The 17,351-nt window shown below is 42.0% G+C and overlaps 2 protein-coding genes and 1 long non-coding RNA gene across 6 annotated transcripts in view; 2 read left to right on the forward strand and 1 right to left on the reverse strand.

Annotated features, from left to right (window-relative positions):
- Nucleotides 1-3,776, reverse strand: part of zgc:92360 (uncharacterized protein LOC436988 homolog) — a 12,174-nt gene extending 8,398 nt beyond the window's left edge. Inside the window, exons 1-3 of one of the 2 annotated variants that reach the window (XM_053418758.1) lie at nucleotides 3,356-3,773; nucleotides 1,089-1,219; nucleotides 134-225 (exon numbers count right to left, since the gene is read on the reverse strand). In XM_053418758.1, the coding sequence (XP_053274733.1) occupies nucleotides 134-225; nucleotides 1,089-1,219; nucleotides 3,356-3,443 (311 nt within the window). In that variant the 5' untranslated portion in view covers nucleotides 3,444-3,773. Of the gene's footprint in view, nucleotides 1-133; nucleotides 226-1,088; nucleotides 1,220-3,355 lie in introns of both variants that reach the window. The other variant, XM_053418757.1, reaches the window with a different exon arrangement.
- The window catches only part of LOC128436855 (sialoadhesin), a 129,848-nt gene that overhangs the window by 71,704 nt on the left and 40,793 nt on the right, over nucleotides 1-17,351 (forward strand). For all 3 annotated transcript variants that reach the window (XM_053418753.1, XM_053418750.1, XM_053418751.1), the window contains 2 exons: nucleotides 8,617-8,973; nucleotides 9,046-9,276. In XM_053418753.1, coding sequence (XP_053274728.1) covers nucleotides 8,617-8,973; nucleotides 9,046-9,276 — 588 coding nt within the window. The remainder of the gene's footprint in view (nucleotides 1-8,616; nucleotides 8,974-9,045; nucleotides 9,277-17,351) is intronic.
- On the forward strand, nucleotides 5,700-7,760 carry LOC128436863 (uncharacterized). The gene is made up of 5 exons (XR_008338108.1): nucleotides 5,700-6,291; nucleotides 6,377-6,431; nucleotides 6,584-6,662; nucleotides 7,123-7,479; nucleotides 7,615-7,760. It is a non-coding gene; the product is annotated as an uncharacterized LOC128436863 (long non-coding RNA).

Consider the following 17,351-nt stretch of genomic DNA (forward strand, 5'->3'; position numbering starts at 1 on the left):
CATACCTCAAGTGACACAGACACCGACTTCTGGTGCTACACACTTTTAAATATATGACACAAATATGTACATAAAGGATATTTGATACAGCATGTGTTTTATGTGTGTGTGTCTGTGTGTGTTGTTTACTCACTGACAGTCTTTGTGCGTTGGTTTGTAGTAGTAGACGGGAACAGCAGCCTCGTATTTACTCTTCATCAGCTCATTACCGTTCTCAGCCATGAACTGAACACACACACAGACACACACACACACACACACACAAATCCTGATCAACGTTACACAACAAACGTATAAATCAGGGAGTTGGAATGATGAATGCAACAAATATCTCTGGATAAAGTCGTGAACGGTACCAACATCATTTTTTTTTTATGATTTCCTTTCTGGGAATTGCGCTCCCAGTTGCAGGGACACTGGGAAACCCACTGGGCAGGAATGTGTTTATCTAACATCTGAGATAACTGATGATTTATGTCACCACAGAGGATTTTGAAGGGGAAAAGGGAAAACGTAAAAAATACTGTAATGTAAGTTGTAAATGTGAAGATCAGGCTTCTGTGATTTAAAGTAAGAGAAAAGAAAAAGGGTAATTTAAGTGTCCATCAGACAAACACCCCAAAAAACTGAAGTACTAGTATTTGTTTGAGAAGAGGACGTCTGCCTGAGACTTGACTGTGATGGATGAGGATCATTTTCTGCTTTGTGTTCTTCTGTTATTCTTTTCAAGCTGTTATGAGAAAATGTGTAGCGGAGTCACGCTGACAGCACTTCAAAAATAAAGTGGCATTAAACCTTTATTTTAAACCCAGAGAAAAGTGTCCTCGAAATCCAGGAAACATTTGGGAGAATATCGTGTCATTTTACTTTTACTTTTATATCACAGTTTGTTCAAATGAAGTACAAAAGTTCTGTAACTTTTGTGTCATGTCTGCAAAGTTCCTGCAGAGAGATTCAATAATTCCGCTGGTCGTTATCGAAACAAACTGATCATCGTCAAAGTTTAAATATTGATCACAACCCTTAAAAAAAACCAGTGAGGTGTTACCGATGAGACTTGATTCAAACTGAAATGTACTGGGCCCCACCTGCATCTCGTGGTCCTCCCAGTGCGACAGGCTCAGGGACTTGACTTTGCTGATGTCGGGGATGTTGCGGTGGATCCCGGAGCAGGCCAGGCAGATGAACACGCCCAGAGAGCAGGAGCCCCAGTCAGGATCTGCAGACAGGAGGATGGAGAGAACACGTGGATAAGGTTTTGCATACCGTGGGTTTGGAGGGAGAGGACGTGGGTATCGAACAAATACTGTGACACGGACTGCAGGGGGGTCTGGTTCTGGAACCGACAGGAGTGTGAGCCTGAATGTGACTGAGGAGGGTGAATCGGAGAGAAAAGCTGCCAGTTTAACTCCTCAGTTCACACATGCACTAAAAAGCTGCACCGTGCACAGAACATACTCGAGTGTAATCATTATTTAACAGATGAGGGCGGGGCCTGTCTTTAAAAGGTTATTACAGCTGTTGTGTTGCTCAACTGCAGAGAACCGACGCCCCGGGGCCTGGATCCTGTGAATTCCTGATCTGACTGCAGTGCAATAAAGTGCAGTTCACTGTATGATGCCGAGCACTGGCTCCACTGCCCCTTGAAGCCAAAACCAACAGAGCACTCCTCGGTCAGCAGGGAGTCAAAACCTGAGACACGGGTTCTGAGCAGGAGAAAATGGCACAGGCTGCTTTTTGTTGGTGTGAAACAGCTTTTGTTGCATGATCAATATAAAATATGGTTAAATAATGACCCCTCGGGGAAACATAAGTATGAATATTTAATGCAGAAACACATTTTCTAACAGTTTTTTAATAAAAATAGAGTCAAAGCAGCTTGCTCGTATTTGGATAACACTTCGGGTGTGATATCTTTGGCAGGAGCGACTTGCAAAGTTTCCAAGACAAGACATTTATCGGACTGCACCAAACTGTAAAATAGTAATAAATACGATATGAAAATAACAGACTAATTTAAAAGGCAGATGACAAATGAGCTTATAACTGCATTCAGAGTGAGATACTCTTCAACCAGCGGGAAGAAACACAAAGTCTTTCAACAGGGGAGAGCACGAAGTGGACAAGACCGACTGCACTGGTCAAACACCAGGGGACATGAGAGTTAAACCCTGAATGTCCATGTGGACTCATGTGTCCTGTGAACATCTGAGTCACTTCTGAATGAAGACTAACTCGTATTTCAGTCTTTGAAACGTGTCGAGTGACGTCCTGGATGTTGGGATTCAGGGTTTGGATTCAAAATACTTCATCTCTGTGGAACCTTTGGATGATTTATTTAAAAAAACTAAAATGAGTTATTCGTAATGAGCCGAGTACAAGTTAATCTTCTAGGATTCCACTTATCACCTTCACCGGGGAGGCTATTTTCCATCAGTTTTCATTTGTGTCTGTGTTTCTCTGTTGGTTTGTGTTTTTCACCGGATTGTGAATAAACCATAGAACCAGGTTTCCTGAAACTTTTAAATGTTGAAGCGGATCCGGATCAGGGGTCAGATCCAGGGATTTGTTTTTCAGATTCATGGATTTTGAGGAAAACAAGTTGTATTCCGGGGGTTCTACTGAGGAAGTAAAGCAAAAATGGCTATTATCATGTTGTTATTCCAAAATCGTAACGACATTAAAAATAAAACATATCTACCGTATCAGAACGTATGACCAGTGGTTGTTATCGAACCTCTGATGAAATGTATATGATCATTATGCTTCTGTTTGAACAATAGTTACATCACAGAGAAACAAGTTACTGTAAGTTTCTAATAAGTGGTGGAACTTTCCATTCTGTGCTTTACTTGTTATTGCATTTTGATGGTATTTATATAAGTTATAATCCAAGTAGGAGTCCTCCAGCTGACAGACTCAGGCTCTTCCCTCAGCTCGTGTCCTGGACTCTGAGCTGCGGGGGGGGGGGGGGGGGGGGGGGGGGGGGGGGAGCAGCGTCCAGGCCTCGCAGCTGAGGGTGTGTGCAGCTCGGACATGTTGGAACCCGCTGAGGAGCTTCTTCTGCGGCAGCTTCAACATCTCACAGCAGAGCGCTGGAGCTGTTCCTCGCAGGCTCCTCCCTCCGACTTCTCACCTTGTCCCACATTTCACCTCCACAACCACAAAACAGCGCGCAAAGACACCTTTACGCTCCAAAACCATTCAAATACGTGGAGCTGGAACGGTTGCGAGGTAAAGAAGCGCATGGACATGGTTTATCACATCTGCTTTAGCAACATGGCACCTCCCACACCTCTCGCCTCAGCTCCTTCACATGCTACAGCTGGTAAAACACATGTCTTAATGCTCCTACCTGGCGCGCCACAGTCCGCGCAGGCGTCATTTCCAGGGTTGTGCAGGATCTCCCGCAGCGCGCGGGTGGCTCTGTCGATGGCCGACATGTCAGATCGATTATTCCTCCGCTTCCAGGGAGAGGGAGAGAGAAGGAGGAGGGAGGGAGAGTGAGAGAGAGAGAGAGCGAGAGAGAGAGGGGGTGGGGGAGAACCATGAAAGGTAAAGGTGTGCCTCCTTCTCACACTCCACTCCCCCTCTCCTGGCTGCGGGCAAGTGCGCACAGGTTGGCGCAGCGCGCTCCAGGGAGTCAGCTCCGGCTCGACAGCATCCGAATCAAGGCCTCCGGATAAAGTTTGAAACCACTTCCCTCCTCCTCCTCCTCCTCCTCTTCGACCCACAGTCCGGCTCGGACGGTTCCTCCGGGCGCGGCTCGGCTCATGCGACGTGATGCGCGCAATCTGGAGCCAGAACCAGCGCCACAGTCCCGCAGCAGGACCGGCTGAGTGTGTGTGTGTGTGTGTGTGTGTTTCTGTGTGTGTTTCGGGGGTTGGAGAGTATGTTGTGTTGTGTGTGTGCGTGTGTGAAAAGAAAAAGTCCACACATGAGGAAGTGAAATGTCAGAGGTTGTTCAAACATGCTTTTCCGCATAATTCAAAGTGAGGTCGCTGTGCGCGCATCCTTTGACTTCGTTTAATCATCTGTGAAAGAAGAGATGTACGAATCCAAACAGCAGCAGGAGAACAGAGATGAAGTGATGAAGTGGAAACATGTTGAAATCTGACACCGGGACAAAGATGGATTCATGCTCACGTTTCAGGATTTTGCTGTCAAACCAACACAAGTGAATAAAGTCATCTGAAGCTGAAGCTTCGTGGAATGAAGAGGATCTAGTTTGGTCTAATGTTTCTTTGTGTTTCAGTGCAGCCACAGTTCAACACGTTTGCTTCAATAGAAAGGAAACAATCTGCAATTAAAACTTAAACATAAATTAATACATATTGAATTATATAACTACCTATATAACTTTACACATTAGTCATGTACTTGTGTATTTACTTATTTATTTCTGCATGTATATATCCATGTCTGTATTATTGGGTCATTTTTTAATGTCTTAAATTTGTGTTAAGGCAGTTTTGGTCCTGGACAGAAGTGTCTGTCAAATTAATATATAAATATTTACCCTGTATTCCTCAAAATGTGCATTTTCAATGATTTTGTTGAAACTTTATTTGAAGAAACATTAAAGTAAAAAACAAAAACACAAAATATAATAATATATATAGATATAGATATATAGGAATAGATTCCTTTGCCTTATTAAGCTGAAACGTTGACATCTCTTCAGGGACGTCAGTATCAATACATATAACATACTGAAAGTGTAAAAGTCCTGCATGTATTTTACACTAAACAAAAGTACTTCAACTATAATATATCATAATATGCAGAAGGAAAAGAAATAGGACATTTTGAACTAAGTAAAAAGGCTCAATGTACAAAAAGAATACGAGAGGATGATGGAAATTAAATAGACGTGTTGAATAACAACAAGGAAGCATGTGCAATTGAGTATTGTGTGTACTGTGTTGTTGTAGATGTAAAAAGTATAGAAGTGGGAAACACAAGTCAAGTCTGCACCCTGTGGTGGTTGTGTGTTGGTCCAGTAGGTGGCGCAAATTCACCACTTTTCCTCCAGGTATGAGCTCTGGCGCCAGTGTTGAGTTGCTCAGGTGAGTTTGATCCTCTGTAGATTAAATTAAGGGGGTTAACTGATCAGCTCGTAATCACTAATACTGATAATCATCCTCTTACAAAGAAAATAATATTCTATTGATACAACATTCTCCTTCTTTGAATGACCTGACAACTCACTTCCCCAGTCTCTCTCTCTCTCTCTCTGATGATTTATATTCATGCAGCCGGTGGCATTTTGCAGCTCTCCAGGGAGGACAGGGACCAAATATTAGAAAGTCCAGGTTATTAGTTTGAGTCTTTGCCTCTGACACCTCCTGCTGTGTTTGATTCTCTCTCTCCTACACAGTGACTCTGTCAATTCTATGACACACAACCAATAAATGAAACTTCAGGAGTTGTGCAGCAAAGTTTAAATCGGCTGGAGATTTTAAATTGAATGAATTATACAGTTCTGATGATGGGGAAAATAAAAACCAGGCTTTCTTAAAAACCTGCTGCCATTAAAACACATTGTGTCTCCTGACTCATGCACAACACATTTCAGTCTAGGACAACACAAACACATAAACAGCTGGGGACATTTTATTAGATTGGGGGATGGGAGGAAAATAGATTTCAAAGACAGGAAGCACCGACGGTTAAAGTAGAAAGAACAAAGGAGAAAAGATTGAGACATGGAGAAAACTAAAAAGAGAAAACAGGTGAAGCGATGTTCAAAACAATCAGGTGGAAGTGAGGAAGATGGAGAAGACAAACCAGAGAGACATGAAGGAGAGGAACAGGAGAGGACCAGAGTGAGAGACGGACGACAGGAAACGGAGAGAACAGAGCGAGCTGTAGAGGAGAGAGAGAGAGAGAGAGAGAGAGAGAGAGAGAGAGAGAGAGAGAGAGAGAGAGAGAGAGAGCGCGCGGAAGAGAGCATATTACTCGTGGCAGACTCTGTGATGGAGTTAATGGGGTTTAGCCACTTCCTATATTTCATTACTGCCTTTACTGTCCTTCTTGACAAGCGTGAAAGAGGAACGTGAAATAGCCCTGTTTCAGCAATTTTTTTTGTTTTCCTGTATTTTATTTGTTATCACATCTGAGTATATTCAGTCAAATTGCCTTTTCTCAGATGGTCTGACAGCAACATGACAACAGCCTCAATTTCCATCAGATTTATTATTTCGTTTACGGGAAATTTAACAAGGATAGTTAAAAAAGACAGGCTGTTCAATGCTGCTTACAGCTTCAGTTGAGGAAGATTCAGGTTTGGTACGAACAGCCACTGAAGGCGTTTCTAACACTCTGTAAAATGAGGAAATTCACAGTTTGTACAAACAACAAGTTACTGTTTTAGGTTTGATCTACCACCATCGAGTTCAGCATGCAGTTCAGTGGAAAGAGGAAGGAAGGTGGATGTGTTAAATAGTTTAAATTTATCTTTCTCTTACAGAATCTGTCTTTCTTCTCAGACTCTTCTGTGTTGTAGGTAGACGTGTCTGTGATGTGACTGAGTTTCATCTTGTGCACATTATTTATCTGTGGACGTTTTTCTTGTTTGAAGTCACAGACGAGAGCAGCAGCTACTATGAGTGTAACTGCAGCAGCCAGTGGATTTGTTGTCCTTCTTCTCACTGTGACAGGTACTGTACCTCTACATTCATGTTGTCACTCTATTTTACACTCTGACTTCTGATTCACCTGAATTGAGATTGAGAAAGAAAGTAAAAATATAAATGAACCATTCATTCATTTCAGATCAACACCTGTAAAGTGATGCAGAAAGAAAATATATGAAATAATTATCATCAGTATCATTTTGCATCTTTGTTTAGAAGTTTCTATCGTCTAGAGCTCAAAATATTACAGAGGCTGAAACATGTTATTATTATTATTATTATTGTTATTATTATTATTATTATTATTGTTATCATCATGACTGAGTTCCTCTCCTCTCGATGAGGACTTGTCATCAGCGTGTGGAGTCATTAGTTGAAATGCTATGGAATGCTGCTCATGGAAATGTGTTTCTTTTCTACAGAAAGTAAAAAGTAAACTAAGTGTTCTCTGGTGTGGTTATGAATCTGATTCTCTGTGTTACAGTGGTACAGTGTGAGAATGGCTGGGATGTGAGTTACACTTCTACTGAGATCTTTGCCTTCAGAGGATCAACAGTGGACATTACCTGTACCTACACATACCCATCCACATTTAATAACCATGATACTACAGTTCAGGAAACTTTCTGGTTCATTAAAGAGAGTAATGGGATTCACGTTGATCTAAGGACTGATCCGGAGTATTCAGGTCGTGTGGAGAATCTCTGTGGAAACAACAAGTGCACTCTGAGAATCACTAACCTGAGAGAGAGCGACTCAGCTGTGTACAAGTTCAGGTTCACAACAAACCAACCTACTGGGAGTTTAACTGGTTCAGCTGGAGTCACTGTTTCTGTCACAGGTAACATTTACATCTGAACATTCATTCATTTATTTCCTACATCTTGTTTGGTTCATTTGAGTGTGTCTGTGCACTTTTATATGCATGTGTGTGTTTCAGTTTGGACTAAAATTTATTTCTTATTCTCACACACAGGTTTGCATGTGCAGGTGAGCAGATCAGTGATGTATTACTCTACTAACCAGGCAGAGCTCAGGTGTCAGAGCAGTTGTCGTCTTCCTGATCATCTGAACTACGTCTGGTACAAGAATCAACAGAAGAGGAAGGAAGGAGAATCTTATTCAGGTCATTTTCGTCCTACAAACAGAGTTTTCTGTGCTGTTAAAGGATTCGAGGATTTCCGCTCTCCTTCAATGTGTGAGTTTAATCTACAGTATTTCACTAACAGCACCATCTGCTGGAGTATTTGAGATAATGCATTGTACCATAACTTCATGTGTCTTTATATACTTTTTTCTGCATGGGCACATTGAACTCTAGGGATACTACTCTCAGTACTGACAAACTAGTGTAGTACTAGTACTAGTATTCTGCTTGTGTAAATAAAGATGGAAGACATGACTGCTCCCCAGAAATGAAGCCAAAGCATCTTGATCTCCCCCTGGTGGCTGGCTGCAGTATAGAACATATATCCTGTCTCCTCCATGTTAGTGGGAAGGACATGGACCAATCTAAAAAGTCAAATACATTTTTCTCAAAGAGGGTTTCTGTCATTTAAGGTCGTTCATATCACACTCTATTGTTCATGTTTCTCATAAGTTTGGTTTTAATTTGTTAGTTGATGAAATGAAAATTAGATTCAACTTCATGATTGATGGCTGAGGCTGGATCTTTGGTCAACTCTGCATAAAAGACACAGATCATTTCCTCCATATTGACCAGTTTGCTCCATTATAAGAGCAACTTATACAAGGTCCCTCATGTTCCTCACCTCCAACAGTGTGTTTCTCCCTCACACTGAAGTCTAAAGGGAACTTCACTGTGTTTTTTGTTAACTGAAAGTTTCCTCTTCTTGGCATCGTCATCATCTTAAAATGAAAACCTGCCGACTGGTGATTCACCAGAGAAAATACATGGAGATAGTTTCATGAATGTATAAGTTTATCTTCTGATTCTCTGATGTGTTCTGTGTTACAGTGGTGAGGAGTCAGAATGGCTGGGATGTGAGTTACACTTCTACTGAGATCTGTGCCTTCAGAGGATCAACAGTGGACATTAACTGTACCTACACATACCCATCCAGGTTGAATCACCTTGATACTACAGTTCAGGAAACTTTCTGGTTCATTAAAGAGAGTAATGGGATTCACGTTGATCTAAGGACTGATCCAGAGTATTCAGGTCGTGTGGAGAATCTCTGTGGAAACAACAAGTGCACTCTGAGAATCTCTAACCTGAGAGAGAGCGACTCAGCTGTGTACAAGTTCAGGTTCACAACAAACCAACCTACTGGGAGTTTAACTGGTTCAGCTGGAGTCACTCTGTCTGTCACAGGTAACATTTTCATTAGAGTCAGTTTGAAATGTTAGTGTGTATGTTGAAATAAAATCACATGTTTGTTCACAGACCCTCAGCTCCAGGTACATGTGAGGAGATCAACAGCCAATCCATCTTCTACCTGGACAGAGCTGACCTGTCACAGCAGGTGTCAGCTCCCTGATCATCTTTCCTACGTTTGGTACAATAACAATAAACCTGTTGGACGAAAAAAATACTTTCACCTCCGACACTTTAATCCTGAAGACAGCTATCACTGTGCTATAGAAGGACAGGAGCGTTTCCCTTCTCCTACAGTGTGTGAGTTTACTCCTCCTCATGAAGCTACAATAATGTGGAAAATTTTAATTTAAACTTTGAACAAATAATACAGACAATGTTTTGACTGTATTCTCTTCCTGTGTGTTAATATAAACTATCCTTCAGATGCTCCAAAGCCTCCCTCTGTGTCAGTGAGTCCCTCTGGTGAGATCATGGAGGGCAGCTCAGTGACTCTGACCTGCAGCAGTGATGCTAACCCAGCAGCTAACTACACCTGGTACAAGGAGGACGAGGACTCACCAACAGCATCAGGACAAATCTTCACCATCACTAATATCACAGCTGAACATGGTGGAAAGTATCAGTGTGAGGCCCAGAACACACATGGACGTAGTAACACCACCTTACATCTGACTGTTGGAGCAGGTGATTTTAACACTCTGACTTTTACAGCCTACACCCCCCCCCCCCTTCTTTTCATTGCACTATAACCTTAAACCATCAATACTCAGGATTTCCAGATGTGTCCCAGCTGTATATCAAGCCCATCATATTGCACATGAACAACACTGACTGACCAACAGCATCACCTGGCAAACTGAGTCATCAGTCTAACCACACTGCTAATGTCTCCAGTCTGTTGTCCAGGGAAGTCAGTGATAATCATGAATATCATCAGGCTGACTCTGGTGGTCGTGCTGGTTCCAGTGCTGGTCTGGACTCTGTGGACGAGGTAAAACAACACAAATCCATCAGTTCACAATCTGCTCTTTTCCCGTCTTCTTCAAATGTCTTCAAACACTAGTTTCAGTGTTATGAAGTTCATTTTGTCAAATGTTGTGTTTGTTGTTGTTTTCGATCCAGGATGAAGAAAACTCTGAACTTGAAATCAGAAGTGAATGAAGCTGTGGAGGTGATAGAGGTGAGAGACAGTGAGGCCAAACGAATAACTCAGGCAGAGTCCTTGGGTCCTGATTCAAGCTCCACCCCCTCTCCTCCCAATATGGTTACCTCTGGTTTAAAATAACCAAGATGGCGCTGAACAACCTGTCAAAAATGGAGGCTTCAAAATGGCAGCTCACAAACCACTGGGTGACATTATGTTGACACTTCTGTCTTGGTCCATGTCCCGTCCTTCTACCAAGTTTTGATGAAATCAGTTTATCAGTTTTTGTGTAATCCTGCTGATGAACAAACAAACGAATGGACAGGGGGCGCAACTACGTTCAAACTATTTTGAATGAACTGTGATTATTTGCATGTTTCATGAATAAAGTCCAGTGAGGATTAATATTTTCTCATCTCTCCTCCATCAGTCACACAACTGTCCTGAGTATGAGGACATCGCTGCTACAGCACAGACAGAAGACACAGAGGAGCAGGAAGACCTGGTGTGAAGCATCAGGTCAGAGCCACTGTGACAAACAGAACCAAGATGGACGACTTCAGAGAACATCCGTACAAGCGAGTTTTACAGAAACCATAATGTGTAGTTTTAAATACAGGAAATCTGTCCAAACAGCAAAATATCTGAGTGCAAGCGCAGAGTTTGAGCACAAGCAGAACAAATCTAAGCACCAGCAGGAGCTGTGTGAGTGCAAGCGCAGGGTGTTGAGTAAAAACACCACAAAATCTGAACGTGCAAGTCCAGCTCTCAAACTAAAAGACCACGCTTTTGAATAAAGAGGAAACCACCATACATTTCCTTTCTACTCATGGTTTCCTGTTTCCTTTTCTCCTCAGGTGCACTGTGATTGGTTGAAAGTATTTGGGAGGGAACAGGAAGTATCTCTCTTTCCATCCCCGAGTTGCAGCAGCAGCAGTTTGTACAGCATGACCTTTAGAGCAAGAGTATTGTTGTGTTGTTTCTTTTCTTTTTCTTTTCTGATGGGTCCAGTCGTCCAGTTTTCGCAGTTTTATTTCTGTGAGCTTTAGTTCTGATGTTGGTTTAGGTTGAAGGAAGATTCTCAGATCCTACGACACTTTGTGGGTTGGTGTGTTGGGTTTTCCTTCTTTGGTTATTACATGGATAATGAATTATTATGTATCCTGATTTTATGATTCTTTCTTAAATAAATGTCTCTGACGTTTAGTTTTCACCCCTGATCTATTTGAGTGTTTGTTTTTAAGCAGAAGTATAGCAGAAAACCATAAACTGATTTATCCTCAAACTCACAAAATTTGGGCAGGAATCCAGATAAAGGGGCGGAGCCAGGAGCCTGTTTGTGTCACTTTCTTTATAATTGTGACACTGATGAAAACAGTCAGGATTATTAAGAGGACTGGTTTCTATGAGTGATTGAATTCTGGTGCAGCTTGATTGAATTGATGAAGGCTGGCATGTGCACACATAGAAACCAAAGGGGGCTTGAGCCACTGACCTTTTCCTTCCCCAAGAGAAAGTGCCCTTTTTTAAATAAATAATGTATTCCTGTTTGCTCACAGCTTCCCTGTCAAGCAAATATATTGAAATATAATAAATAATCTAAATATCAGGGGGGGAGATTAGACTAGTCTCTGAATTCTCCCTCCCTCCACGTCTCCTGCACAGAGCTGAGCACTGGAGCTGTGGACATTTCTCTGTTCTTAGAAGCATCGCGACTCGGACTCTGAATAATTCTAACAGCGCTGCTCCAGGACAGACACTCGTTAAAGATCCGGTCTGTGTCAGAGTCTCTGTTGGAGTCTGCTTCCTCCTCACTCCTCCTCTGACCTGCGCTCACTTTGCACTTTAACATTAAATACCAGCACTGGTCACAAGTTATCAAGACACCTCCAGGACTGATGTTTACTTTGTGTTGGTTTGATTCGCTTTAGAGTTCATGAGAAACACATTTAAACCTGCAACACAACACAAGACGTGAAGTGACACAGTCAGGACATCAGGGTTAAAGTGAGAGAACCATCCGGAGTCATGATCCAACATCATGGATTAATAACTAAGTACATGTGGTTATCAGTTTGTGTGAAGAGGGACAGAGACCAACACACACACACACACACACACACACACACACACACACACACACACACACACAGAAACACACTCACACTCCTGCAGACAGAAGAGTTCCTCCCACAGATTCTGATGTAACAGTGTTTTAACTTCTTTGCTGCAGAAGAAGCGACGCCCCGTTCCTCCAGGAACATAAATATAAATTCAGCAGGTTTTTATAAAGTTCAGTTCTAAATGTGATGATTAGAAAACATCAGAGGAACAAATTAACTTGTTGACCTGCGGCGTAATGGCCTCAGTGCAGTGGAGCTGCTAAGGGGGGCCAGGCGGGGCCAGGCGGGGCCAGGCGGGGCCACCTTGATACAGTAAAGCCAATAATCCGAGTTTGTCCTTTTAAGCTTAAGCTGAAGGACACAAGTCTCAACTGAATGAATGTCCAATCACTGTGGAGAGCACTGACCACTGTCATAGACTCACTGTTGAAATTGAAATCCTTATTTTGTAAGTTTTTTAGCACAACTCTAAGAACAGTCACAGTCTATAATACTTTTTAAAGCACTTTCTAAAATAAAACTGATTTAATGTTTGTCTGATTGATTTGATTACCTGATGAATAAGCAGCCATGGGACATTGTGGATTTGGAACACTTTGACTTTTAGTTTTCACAATACACCCAGACCACAAAGTTGATCCAACTTGAAAAAGGTAGCGAAACAAATTATCTTCATATCTACTTAGTACTTTAATTTAAAAACTGTATTTACCTAATTTGTCAGATTGTTAATGCTCTGTCATTCAGCACTTAGCAGCTAAATGGTGCAGAACAAAACAGGGTTAGAAATGAGATTGAGCATCAGACTTCATCAGGTGGAGCCAAATGCAACACAACAGAACCAATGCTCATGTTCCTCTTCAGACGCTGGGGATGTCAGTTTGTTCTAAAGTTTAATATGATATGTTTTGTAGAGAAGCTGTAACTCACGTATTTCTGTAGCAAAATGCTTAACTAAGGATAACACTGGTGGTGACAGGAAAAGTTTGAACAGCGGCTCCGGGGGAACACAAGGTCTCAACTGGCTTCAAGGGCCATGAGTTCCGACATGATAAGAAGCTATTGTTACAATAAGTTTCAGTTCAAGGACTGAGCCCCGGAGCTGTTTATGCTGAGAGGAGCCGTGCGAGGACGGGGACGTGGACGGAGACGGGGACGGACTGGTGGGACACCTGAGGAGTAATCAGGTGGAATAATCATCAGTCAGGAGGCAGAGAGATGATTGAGGAGGAGGTGGAGGAGGAGGAGGAGGAGGAGGAGGAAGAGGAAGAGGAAGAGGAAGAGGAAGAGGAAGAGGAAGAGGGCCAGGGCCAGAGGGAGGTCACTGTCATACATCCCCTCAGTTCTCCTTTATTTCAGCTGAGCCTGAATGCAAATCAAACACAGCATTGATTCAACATGGTGTGTGTCTGTGTGTGGAACAAGGAAGTGTGTACAATTGAGTATTTTGTATATCGTAGATGTGAAATGTCTAGAAGTGGAAACACAAGTCAAGTCTGCACCTTGTGGTGGTTGTGTGTTGATCCAGTAGGTGGCGCGAGTTCACCACGTTTCCTCCAGGTATGAGCACTGGCTCCAGTGTTGAGCTGCTCAGGTGAGTTTGATCCTCTGTAGATTAAATTCATCTTTTTAACCGAACATCCTGATTCTCTGAGGGGAAGGAGGGATAATATTCTATTGATACAACGTTCTCCTTCTTTGAATGACCTGACGACTCACCTCCCCAGCGTCTCTCTCCTACACAGTGACTCTGTCAATTCTATGACTTTCAACCAATAAATGAAACTTCAGGAGCTGTGCAGCAAAGTTTAAATCATTCCTCCGAGCTGTGCGTTAAACGGCTGGAGATTTTAAATTGAATGAATTATCCAGTTTCTGATGATGGGGAAAACGAAAACCAGGTTTCTTAAATACCTGCTGCCATTAAAACACATTACGTATCCTGACTCATGCATGAACAAGCAGAACAAAACGTTGCACAAAACAATTCAACACAAACACATAAACAGCTGGGGAACAGCAGGAGCGCCACATGGATTCATCATCTGTCGTCTGCTGAACTCTTTCAACTAAAGCTGAAGTCGCGTTTGAAAATGCAAACAAAATTAAAAACGGTTAGATAACTGTTTACACGTTTTAATTCTGAAGGAAAAAAGATTAAAATGGTTGCGTAACCGCGTATTTGCCATGTATGGGAAGTTTGGAAGGTTAAAAGTTAGCAAGGGAGTGTGCGGCTTAGAAAATGATTAATTGTCAAGTCCGTCGTGTTATTGGTGTAACTGTAATCCACAGAAATTAACATTTGATTAGATCGGGGGTGGGGAGGAAAATAGATTTTAAAGACAGGAAGCACCGACGGTTAAAGGAGAAAGAACAAAGGAGAAAAGATTAAGACATGCAGAAAACTAAAAAGAGAAACTGGTGAAGAGACGTTCAAGACAATCCGGAGGCATCAGAGATCGAGAGACGGACCAAAGGAAGTGAGGAAGATGAGAAGACAACCAGAGAGAGATGAAGGAGAGCAACAGGAAATGGAGAGAACAGAGCTAGCCGGAGAGGAGAGAGAGAAAGAAAGAGAGAGAGAGAGAGAGAGAGAGAGAGAGAGAGGGGGGAATCCTAATTAAAACACTGAGATGCAGTTTTCAGTTGTTGGACAGAAGGACGTCCACAACTTACTGACATGACAGGATTTCTGACACACATTCTCATTTGTATAGTTCCTGTTTTACTTTCTTTTGTGACAAGCATGAAAGAGGAAAGTGAAATAGCACTTTTTGGACTTTTGGTCAGTAAATTGTCTTTTCTCAGATGATCTTACAGCAACATGACAACAGCCACAATTTCCATCAGATTTCTTATTTCGTTTAACGGGAAATTTAACAAAGATGATGTGACTGAGTTTCATCTTGTGCACATTATTTATCTGTGGACGTTTTTATTGTTTGAAGTCACAGACGAGAGCAGCAGCTACTATGAGTGTAACTGCAGCAGCCAGTGGATTTGTTGTCCTTCTTCTCACTGTGACAGGTACTGTACCTCTACATTCATGTTGTCACTCTATTTTACACTCAGACTTCTGATTCACCTGAATTATCATCAGTATTATTTTGTTTCTTTTTTTAAAGTTTCTATCGTCTAGAGCTCAAAACATTACAGTGTCTCAAACATGTTATTGTGAACTGGAGTCTTGATTCTTCGGTGAATAGTAAGAGTCCCTGCACCTTCCAGCAGGTCAGCAGGGTGACCTCACACTTCCACATGATGTAACAGAATCTGAGCAAAGCAGGAAGTGTGCTTGTAGCTTGAGAAGCAAAATGGCCGACAGGATGCAGACAGGTAAAAAAAACTCTCCACAGAGTAGATTCACCAGAGAGGACGACTGGGTACCTCCCCCTACTGGCTAGAAAAGGTCACAGCGGGTCACCCAATGAGCCACTACATTGTTATACAAAGTGTGAAATATCTTTCTCTATAGCACTTATACAATATCAAATATTGCAGCCTTAACAATGTGTTTTCGCTGCTTTTCTAGTGTGGTCTACACTTGCGTATGGTGTGAATGTGTGTAAATGAGGTGGCCTGATGTCTAGTTCAAGTCAACTGGAAGCTTAACGTATAGAAATTGAATTACGTCCAAATTCAAAGTAGCATAATAACAAATTAATGAAAATCAACAAACTGAGGAGTGTGCAGTTGAAAATCTGTTTCTCTGCAGCGTCTTTGTCTCTCGTCAACACCTGGTTCCATTGACCTCATTCTGCTGAATGTGACGTCACTGGCTGGTTTTAGTCTCAGCTGGTCAGCTACAGTTTGATAGAGGTTTGATATGAACAGCCACTGAAGTTGTTTTTAACACTCGCACAAACCACAGTTTGCACAAACCACAGTTTGATCTATCAGCATCGGGCACAGCATGCAGGTCGGTGTAAAGTGGAAAGAGGAAGGAAGGGGGGGTGTTTAACAGTTTAAAATTATCTTGCTCTTACAGAATCTGTCTTTATTCTCAGACTCTTCTGTGTTGTAGGTAGATGTGTCTCTGATGTGACTGAGTTTCATCTTGTGCACATTATTTATCTGTGGAGGTTTTTATTGTTTGAAGTCACAGACGAGAGCAGCAGCTACTATGAGTGTAACTGCAGCAGCCAGTGGATTTGTTGTCCTTCTTCTCATTGTGACAGGTAGGGGAGAGCGGGGTAATGTGGGACATCGGTTGATGTGAAACACCCACTGTATCTAGGCAACGGAACACATTTGTGGTCATGTGACTATTATGTTTAAAAGCCCCTCCCATTTCTCCCTTGCCATGAAGGAGAAGTTGGTGCTGGTGCTGTGGAAAGTATGTTTTTTCACAAAAATGTGTTTTTTGCATGTAAAAGTAAATTTTCTTGCTTTAAACTTAATCAACTGTTGTGTCAAAACAAATAGATTCAGGTAGAAAAAAAATATATCATACATGTTTGTGAACTTCCAACCTATAAAACCATGTGATTGATGCTAGCTGAAGATTAGCCTGAATTGATAAGAGATGTTGTTTTTCTAAAATTGTTGCTTCGGGGTAAAGTGGGACAAATGCTGTGGGGTAAAGTGGGACGGTGTCTCACTCTACCCTACCATGAAGCACAAGTTAAGTTTAGTCTTAAATATATTTTAGTGTTATATTACATTATATATGTTTTATTTGTAATGTCATAAACATTGTAGAAAAGCCAGCATGCCAAGAAACTACACCAGGAAGACAACCTGGGGCCAAACCCCCCTCACAGAGATGGAGAGTGCAGCCGCTGAGGTCATGCAAGGAAAGAAGTCCTTAAGAAAAGCTGGAAGGGATAGAAATATTGATAATACAACCCTCAAAAGATTCATAAACAAAAAAGAGAAAGGGAAAGTAAAATCAGTAGCCTGGGGTGCAGTAGCTGAGGTAAAGAGAATATTCACAGATGAGATGGAGGAGGAGCTTGCCAAACACTTAAAACAACTAGCTGACCAGTTCCATCGCCTTGCTCCAGTTAAGTGCCGTGAACTGGGATTTGAATACGCAGAGAAAAACAATATCCCTGTCCCTGCCAACTGCCCTTTGTCCTGAAGACATTCTGATCATTTCCATT

Source organism: Pleuronectes platessa, chromosome 3 (assembly GCF_947347685.1).
Source record: "Pleuronectes platessa chromosome 3, fPlePla1.1, whole genome shotgun sequence".
Taxonomy (NCBI): Eukaryota; Metazoa; Chordata; class Actinopteri; order Pleuronectiformes; family Pleuronectidae; genus Pleuronectes; species Pleuronectes platessa.